We start from the raw sequence: 9,789 nt of genomic DNA, 5'->3' as shown, positions 1-9,789 counted from the left end.
TGGACCCCTTTGGCAGGCTGGTAAAGCCTATGGACCTCTACTGAGAACAATATTTTTAAATGCATACAAATGACATCCTGAGGATTACAAGGGAAAGCAGCAATATTGAAATACAATTACTGTCTACTTTGGATATACCACCACCGGGAGATCTCGGCTTGCTCAGTTCACCAGATACTAGACTCTTCCATTGCTGCCTTAACCGCCATCCCCAGTCCAGCCATCTGTGACTATGGCCAACATCAAAGCCTACTTCAACATGGCCAATGATGATAAGCCCCAGGCTGAGTTACTTTTTAGCCATTGGCAGTTAGTGCTCCAGAGACAGCAGAAGAATGCCTGTGCTCTGAGCCCTGGAGAGAACAAATCCCTTTGGTTCTGCTTTCACAGAATCATTCCTGGGTTCATGGGCCAGGGTGTTGCCTTCATGTGCCACAATGGCACTGGCTTTATCCTGAAGCATGCTGGTCCTGGCATCTCGTCCGCGGTAAATGCTGAGTCCAACACAAGTGGTTCCTGGTTTTTCATCTTGGTCACTAACATTAATTGTTTGTTTGGCAAGCCTGTTGCCTTTGGCCAGGTAAAAGAAGGCATGAAGGTCGTGGAAGTCATGGAGCATTTTGGGTCTTGGGTTGGCAAGACCAACAAAAAGATCATCATTGCTGATTGTGGACAAGACTCCTAAGGTTTTTGGCCTTATTTTTGTTTTAACCACCAAGCCATTCCTTTGTATCTGGGGGACCCCTGTCCTTCTTCTTCTGTAACCCTTGTGCTCATCTTTGCTGCAATTCTCTTTGTTTTCCTTGTACAAGTCCAGTTAGTTCACAGTTAAGTTTATGATTATTTAAATAAAAACTAAACCATGAAAGAAGTCATCTAAGGACTCTTGCTTAGTCTGAACTCCTTCATTTTATAGGCTAGAATAAAAAGGTATATCCTGTAAGACAGGTTGGTATTGTGGATAGAAAGCCAGCCTTAGATACAGGATTCTTCATGGTGTAGATTTAGAGCTGGGGGGACCTTAGAAAGTATCAAGTCCAACCCCCAGATTTCAGAGATGAAGGAAGTGAGGCAAATCGGAGAGCTTACTTGTCTTGCTGAGGGTTCCAGAGGTAGTTTCTGAAATGGCTTTGTGTCTCTCCTGACAATTCCAGAGCCCTATCTACTCTGCCATGCTGTCTCTCCAAGGAAGGCCTTCATTCAAGATCTATCCTCTGAAAAACACTGGCTATGCGACCCTGAGCAAATCCTTCCATCTCAGTGGCCCAGGAAACTCTTGTGAGACTATACATTTGCAGAACAGGTGCCACTCTGCATCAAGAATTTTTTATACCAGTTGAATCATAGATCTGGTCCAAAAAAAAATTCCTATGGGTCATTGACAAATTGCAAAATCACTCTCCATCCTTTCCAGATCGAAAGGAATAAAAAATGCATAGTGGTGATTCAGGCCAGCAGCTGGCATATATGTGATTTTGAGTGCCTTGCAACTATACAGAGACACTCATCTAGATGCCAGCTCTAGAACCCTTGGCAAAATTATGAAGTAGGGGAGATTTGTTCTTTTTAATCTGTCCCCCCATCGAAATCCTGGCTCTGACTCTCTTTATTCCATCTCCCCCTTCCTCTTCCTGCTAATCTCTTATAAAGTGTTATCTAAGGACTAAAACAGCTTACTCCTGCTTGAGGGGAGGCCCTTGCCAGGGGTATTTATATCTTACTATTCCTGAGGACCATCCTTTCTTCCTACTTAGTCAGGGAGAACCTAGACATCAATCAGAGCTCACATACTCCTTCCCCATTGCCCTAAGTGAATAAACAAAGATCTGGCATGTGAAGCAGACCCATTGCTATAAGAATATCTTCCTTTCCCACTCCTTCCCTCCTGCCACCCCCCCATCAGCGTCCTTGGGTATCTCCTGGCACTAGATGTTTATCAGACGATCTAGAGATTGAAGGTCTTCTGAATCAATGCCTTTTTCAGAGCAGACTACTGTTAGCTTGCTGTGTGACCTTGGGCAAGGCTCACTAGGCCTCAGTTTCCTTAGCCATAAATTGAGGGGGTTAGACTAGATGACCTCTGGTGTCCCTTCTCACTTTGACATTCTGTAACTCTCTCACCCAATCACAAGAGGATCTGTTTGGGGAACCCAGAGCTCTTGCTTCCTGGGCCTCCTTCACAATGGCATGACTTGTCAATGGCACTGCTGCTGACTTCCTCCCCAAATGCTGTCACCTTTACGGGGGTGGACTCTGTGCTAGTCTAGGCAATCTCAAATGGCAATTTTTGACCTTCCAGCTGGACAACAAAAGGATTTTCATTTCCCAGAGCATTGTGGGCTACCCCATGTTTGTCCTTCGCTTTGTCACATTGCTTAGTGACATTCAAGCCACTGACCACTTGGAGGTTTTGGGCACCAGGGCACCGAGGCAAATGCCCAACCGGAACAATTGAAATTCTCAGGGCCAGATTTTCTCAATACCCCACTTTTGTATTTGTACAATTCAAAACCTGTAGGAGTCTGGGATATAATGTATTGCAACAAGTGGGCCTTTAAACCCAGCTATTGAAAATGCATATGTTTTGATGAGATAGCACATAAAAGAGTGAATGGCGGGCGTCCACGGACTAATTGCAAGTGTTCATACTTGTTGGCACAGCTCTGGGCTCCACTGACCCTCCAAGGTCACTCCTCAGATCCCTTTCTCAGATGCGTCATGGGGGCTTTTGTGTGTGTTGAGATCCTGGGAGGGGCACAGCGGGCCTGGCCCCTATCGCCTCCCTCTGTTCTGGCTGGCAGCACCCCAAGTGTGAGCAGTAGAATTTCCGGAACTGCCATCGGGGCCCCTCTGACCTTTGCCCAGTGGCTGCTGCTGCTGCTCCTGCTGTTTGTGTGGCTCTCAGGGAAATAGAAAGGGAGTGAGTAAAAACTCACCCACTTGCAACATTTTGAAGCTGTCTAGGCTGCTGGAATGTCACGAGGTAGAGAAAAATGTGACAAATTCCCTGCACATACAGTTTGTAAGCACTGTGGCATTGAGACTGAAGCAGCCCCAGCCGGTTTGCTTTCAAGTTTCATCTGAGTGTACTGGCAGGCTGGGAGGGAGAGGAAGGTCAAGGGCTGGGAGGGTGATGAGAACAGCTTTTTGGGTTTTGTTGTTGTTGTCGTTGTTTGTTTTTGTTCTTGGGATACTAAATTCTCCTTCCCTCATGTCACCCAAGAGCATTTCTTAGCTTCCCCCCATATCTATGTATTAATGGTGATGGGTCTAAAAGGTTTGATCTTACCCATGGACAGAACAGCCAGCAACTTGTGTCTTTTGCTTTCAGGGACATTGAAAGTCTGGTTCCCTCTCTGTTTTCTTTGCCTTAAAGTTTTGAGCAGGGTTGAAATTCACATCTTCTTAGGAGGGATCACACTTTAAGCTTTCATGCAGTACATCAGATTAGATTGAATTATTTTTTAATGTTTTTTTTTTAATTTTGTTTTTTTGTGGAAGAATGAGGGTTAAGTGACTTGCCCAAGGTCACACAGCTTAGTAAGTGTCAAGTGTCTGAGGCTGGATTTAAACTCAGGTACTCCTGAATCCAGGGCCAATGCTTTATCTACTGTGCCAACTAGCTTCCCCATGATTTTTTAAAAAACTTAGAGAGGGGTATAGGGGGAAAAGTATGAATGCTTGGATGCTTGAAGAAATTGAGAAGATAACAGACATCATCAAGAAGGGAAAAGGGTAGTGAGCTAATACATAGCTAGAGGTGCTGCAAATAGCTTTTTTTTCTCCCAGAAATTTGCTGAGGTCTAATGCTGTTTCTTATTATTCCCCTTCACACATTCTGATGTCACTGGATTGGGCTGGTGTCTGTCTCTCTATGCAAAGTTCCATCTCTTGTCTCCATGCCTTTCTTTACACTTCAGTGTGTCTAGAATGCATTTCCTCTTCACCTTCACCTCTTACAATCCCTGTCTTCCTTTAAAGAATTGCTTACGTATTACCTCTCCTAAGAGGCCTTTCTTGATTCCCTGAGTGATTATTGCTCTATCTCCCTCTTAAAGGTACTTAATATAAAGTATATATTTTACATTGTTTATATATTTTTTTTCTTTTCCTTTTTCCCTTTTTTTTTGGTGGGGCAGTGAGGGTTAAGTGACTTGCCCAGGGTCACACAGCTATTTAGTGTCAAGTGTCTGAGGCTGGATTTGAACTCAGGTCCTCCTGAATCCAAGGATGGTGCTTTATCCATTGCACCACCTAGCTGCCCCTATATTTTCCATTAAGTTGTCTGTATATGCTGCATCTTCCATGTAGAATATATGCATTCTGAGGGCAGGGATTGTCTTGTTTTTGTTTTGCTTTCCTACAGCATAGACACTTCTTAATAAATGTTCTTTCCACTGAATTGCATTGGACAGATTTGAGAAACTGACTAGTTAAAACTGTCTATAGTGGGACAAGAGAATTTTGAAATATACCATGTTGGCTCAGTGGCAACTTGAGAGCATTTTGTAATGGGGGATGGAGGAGTAGGATGGCTTTGATTTAACTGTTTAATCTGACTTTGAAGGTTGGTAAGAAAAGATAGATGATGTGGTACATTTAATTTTTCATTATAGGCACAATTTCTAGTCCTTCCAGATTGAATAAATAGATTATGCCAAAAGGCCAAGAAGCATCTGAAGTTGCCCCCAAAGAGCACTCATATTCAACATGAGGCAGTGAGATTGGATAATCTCTAAGGTCACTTCCATGTCCAAAGCTCCTTTTAAAGAAAAGGGAAGTGCCATTGAGAGCGTGGCAGAAATCATCTAGATGGATTGATTACAACCCATAGTCTATTTCATAGATATATTGTCCTGGTAAAAGCTTTGTCTGGTCCTTGGAGATAAGACAAGGCTTTCTTGAATGTTAACCATGAGCAACATAGGAGATACAACGATGTACGAGAGGTGACTCCTAACCTCTTGTGGCTTAGGGTCTGATTAAGTCAACAGTACTTCTACATATGAGGCAATTGGGTGAGGCAGTAGCTAGGAAGACCTGGTTTTGAATTCTCTCTTAGATACATACCAGTTGTGCTACACTGGACAAGTGACAACCTCTGCCAACCTCAATTTTCTTATCTGAAAAGGGGGCTAATAGCATATCTAGAAGAGTTATGAGGATCAAATGAGATAAGGTATGGAAAGTGTTTTACAAACTTTAAAGGGTGACCTCGGTGTCAGTTATTATTCTATGAAATTATTGCCAAACAGTATGTAACTGCTTAATCTAGGATGGATTAAGTGGTATTCTCAGTATGGGTTGGAGTAATCAGGGAATGTATCATGGAGGAGACTGGATTTGTTATTTAAATGCATTAGAAGGGATGGTGTGATTACAACAGTAGAAAAGGGGTGAACGCTATAGAAATGTAGAGTTGTCCACAGTAGGGAGGGATAAAAGGGAGACATTTCCCCTTTGTTGGTGTAGGATGCTGTTCAGTTCAATTCAACAAACAAAATTCTTACTATGTGTAAGACATTATTCTAGGTGATGAAGATATAAAGAAAGGGGAAATAATCTCTTCCATGAAATAGCTTACATTGTACTGGATAAGGAGAAGAGGAATACAATACACACACGGGTAAATAAATATAAACTATATAGAATTATTAACAGTAGAGGTCATTAACTGGGGGGAGGGGGAAAGCAGTGGGAATCCAGAAAGACCCACATAGAGAGGTTTTTGAGCTGTGCCTTGAAGGGAGTGAGAGATTCTCAAAGCTAGGGGTGAGGAGTAAGAACATTCTGGGCATCAGGAAAACCTATGTAAAGATATATAGGCAGGGAGAGGTGTTAGAATATTTTTGAATTGACTGGGCCTAATTTGGGGGGGACTGATCTATGGATGACTAATCTGGGAACTTTTGACTTGCTGGCTATCTGACTGTATTTAATTTAATATGGGCCATTTATAAAATTCCACCACACTGCTCCCAAACTGATAGACTAGGGTGCTCTGGAGCCTCATGCCTCAGCACAAGCTATCCTTCAGATAGCTTTGCTCAGGTCGGAGGGAGCTGGGGGCTTTTTTTCCCCCCAGCTGTCTGACCTGGCATCTTGTATAGCCCACGGGGCTTTTTCCACTCAGCTGAAGCTGAGGAGGAGGGGGAGAGACCCTGAGGGCCTAAGGCTTTCTAATCTCAGCCTAAAGGTAGGGTCCCCAAATCAAAATAAATTTCCACAGAGGGATGCCAAGGACCATCAATTAGGCTACTTTCTTTGGGCAGGATTCTTTGGTAACAGAAGAAACAGGAATAGAGGTCATCAATTTGATGAGACTTGGAGGGGGTGGAATCTGGGAAAGGTAGATTTGGTGTTCAGATAAAGGAATATGCTGTCTTTCAGGGTGGGCCTATATTTAGGCAGAGCAAGTACTACCTACTTATATGGGATGAGGAATACTCAAAGATCCCATACGAATGTGCTGTGGAGTCTGACATTCTATTAATCACTCTTTTATATTAAGGCGTTAACACGATAGAAAATTGAAACACACAATACTTTATTATTTAATCCTTTATTAGCTATGACTATCTTAGCATAGATGAATTTTTATCAAATCAGATTGTTACCACAAGGTTACAAGGAAATGGGGTACATGGTAAGGAAATTTAAGGAGCAAGGGAGGTGGGGAATTGTAATGAAGACAGAATTATGTCAGGTTTTTGGAGGAGCTATTTGGACTCAGTATCAGTTATAGAGACTCAAATTGATATGACTAGCATGGTGGGATGTAGGGCCCTGCTAAGGGTATGACCTGAGTGAAGGGGGAATGAAGGAAAAGCTAGAGTTGGGGAGACATTAACAGTAACATTGTGTGTTTACCCAAATGATGCCGGTGGCAAAGGCAGCCCTTTGTATTGTAGGTTCTATGTAATGAGAATGTGGGCTTCTGGTGAACAGAATGAAGGCAATGATAATTCCACTATGCTCCATCTTGACCAGACCACATCCAAAATATCATATCCAGTTCTTAGTGCCACATTCTAAGAAGAGCATTGACAGTGTGGACCTTGTCCAAAGGGATGGTGAGGATGATGGAAGCCATACCCACAGGGGTCAGTTGAAGGGATGGGAGTTGTTTTGACTACAGAAGAAAATACTTGGGGGTGGGAGAAATGGGCATGTCTACTACCTTTGAATGTTTTAAACATTGTCAAGTAGATGAGGGATTAGACTGTTCTCCTTGTTCCCAAAGGGCAGAGCAAAAGAGCAACAGGTAGAAATTATAAGGAGGCAGTTTTGGGTCAATATGAGGAACAGGTACGTAACGATTGCAGCTGTCTAATTTTGAGGCGTATTGAGTTCTGTACCATTGGAATGCTTCAAACACACGGAATGACCATTTGTTGAGGACAGTATAGGAGAGATTAATGCTTCATGTAGAGGTTACATGCGATGACCTTTGAGGTATCTTCTGAATCTGAGTTGTTAGGATTCTAATTTAGGCATTTTGTAAAGAAACCATTTCAGGAAGGAAGGGGCTAGTTCTTGGAGCAATGCTCCAAGCAATGCCTCAGCCCTATCTGATGGTTTAAAAAAATTTCAGGACAATGAGGGTTAAGTGACTTGCCCATGGTCACACAGCTAGTAAGTGTCAAGTGTCTGAGGCTGGATTTGAACTCAGGTCCTCCTGAATCTAGGGCCGGTGCTTTATCCACTGGACCACCTGGCTGCCCTCTGATATTTTTTTACACTGGATGGCAGTGGTAGGATGTTGCCTGCCCTGAGGATAGGCTAAAGAGAATGTAACCTCTACATGGTTCTGGGTCTGGTACAAGAACCAGTTCACTTATTGTTATTATTGTTTTTTGTTAGTGGGTAGAAGAATAAGAAATAGATTTGATCTTTTCATATTCTAGTCCAGTTTCTCCCATGATAAAATATAATTTCCCCTGTTTGCAATTTGAAGCTCACCACAACTCAATCCTTTCCTTTCCAATAATCTTACATCCTACCTTCTTCCACAAACTTGATGATCCAAACAAATTAACCTACTTGCTGTTCCTGGTGAACAACAATCCACTTTCCATCTCTGCACCTTTACCCCAGCTGTTCCCCATGCCAGGAATGCTTTCTCTTCCCTGGCTTCCTATAAAAGTCAACTCAAGCTCTCCTTCCTCCAGGAAGTCTCTCTTGCTCACTTATTCATCCCTTTACCCCACAGCTGCTATTGCCATCCCCTGTAAGGACACTTTCTGTTTATTCTTTATATTGTATCTTCTGAATGACATATGTTGTCTCTCTCATGAGAATATAAGGGGAGGGGACTGTTTTTGCCTTTTCTGTATTACCCAGTTACCGGTTACTAGGTGATACAGTGGAGGACCCTGACGTTGGGAGGACCTTAGTTCAAATCTCACCTTATATTATTAGCTATGTAAGCCTGGGCAAGTCACTTAACCCCAATTGCCTTAAACTTCCAGGGCCATTTCTAGTCATTCTGATATACATCTTGCCACTGGACCCAGATGACTCTGGAGAAGAGAGAGAGGTTGGTGACCTTGCACAGCCCTCCCTCACTTAAATCCAATTCAGTGAAAGTCATGACATCACCCTGAAGTCATGGTCCTCTTTGAGAAAGAAGTACAAATAACCATAACAACCACCACCACCACCATTACCAAGTTACCTAGAACTTCCTGCTTCCCAATGGTTCTGGTTAATAGAAGTTTCAGTGTCTCCTCCTTGGTTTATATGGACTGTATCCACTGAACTGCCTTCTGGTATGTTAGACTTTTACTGTACACCGCTTTTGCTTCTGTATCTGATAACTTTAATTGCCTGCTGGAGAACTGACACACACCATTATGAAAGTCCTGCAGTGAAAGGAGGAAGAACTGGGTGCCCTGGCTGACAATCAAGTATAAACATCCCAGCAAGCTGTGACTTCTAATAATAACACTTTCTATTGGTTTTGAGCTTTGTACATTCAAAAACTCTTTCCCATTAGCTTGTCTGAGCTTCGTGGTAACACTGTGAGATGAGGGTAGGCATTGATACCCTCCTTTTACAAATGAGGAAATTGGAGTTCAGAGTAGTTATGGTCTGCTTAAGGTCATGTTAGTAGGCTGGTCCAGATTAGGATTTGGATCTTCTGACCATGGACCCAGTATGATCTTCAATCATCTTTTTTTTTACCCCCAGGGCAATGAAGGTTAAGTGACTTGCCCAGGGTCACACAGCTAATGTCTGAGGTCAGATTTGAACTCAGGTCCTCCTGAATCCAGGGCCAGTGCTTTATCCACTTTACCACCTAGCTGCCCCCTATGGCCTTTAATTAAGTGGAAAGGGCATGGGATTTGAAATCAGAGGACGTGGATTCATATCCCAACCCTGCTGTTGGTTATGTGACATACTACCTCTCCGGGCTTCAGTTGCCTCATCTGTAAAATGAGGGGGCCTGGACTCCATGACCCCTTAGGGTCCCTTCTAATCCTAAATCTATGTCTCTATGACTCACTATAACTCACTATAACTACTGGTGCTTATCCTGCCCTACAGCCCTAGATTGCTAAGCAGATTGTTCTTGTCCTCATGACAAGGAGCCCCTATCTCTGGTAATTTGTTTCTGGGGAGGAGATTGGATTGGAGAAGGGACTGGAGATTTTGTTTGCAGCCTCAGGATTTGGTTCAATTACAAAAATATCCTGAATTGGTGTAGGGAAGATGCTGGAAGAGAGCATTCTTCAGACTGTCCCTTACTTGCAGTATTGGATTGTACTATTATAGCTCTTTAGAAGT

The 9,789-nt window shown here is 43.0% G+C and overlaps 1 protein-coding gene across 1 annotated transcript; it reads left to right on the top strand.

Annotated features, from left to right (window-relative positions):
* The first annotated feature begins 232 nt into the window (after positions 1–232).
* On the top strand, positions 233–2,455 carry LOC122728729 (peptidyl-prolyl cis-trans isomerase A-like). The gene is made up of 2 exons (XM_043967520.1): positions 233–631; positions 2,300–2,455. The coding sequence occupies exons 1-2, from the start codon at positions 233–235 to the stop codon at positions 2,453–2,455; spliced, it is 555 nt and encodes a 184-aa protein (XP_043823455.1).
* Positions 2,456–9,789: the final 7,334 nt, after the last annotated feature.

Source organism: Dromiciops gliroides, chromosome 5 (assembly GCF_019393635.1).
Source record: "Dromiciops gliroides isolate mDroGli1 chromosome 5, mDroGli1.pri, whole genome shotgun sequence".
Taxonomy (NCBI): Eukaryota; Metazoa; Chordata; class Mammalia; order Microbiotheria; family Microbiotheriidae; genus Dromiciops; species Dromiciops gliroides.
This window is presented reverse-complemented; position numbering and strand designations above follow the sequence as displayed.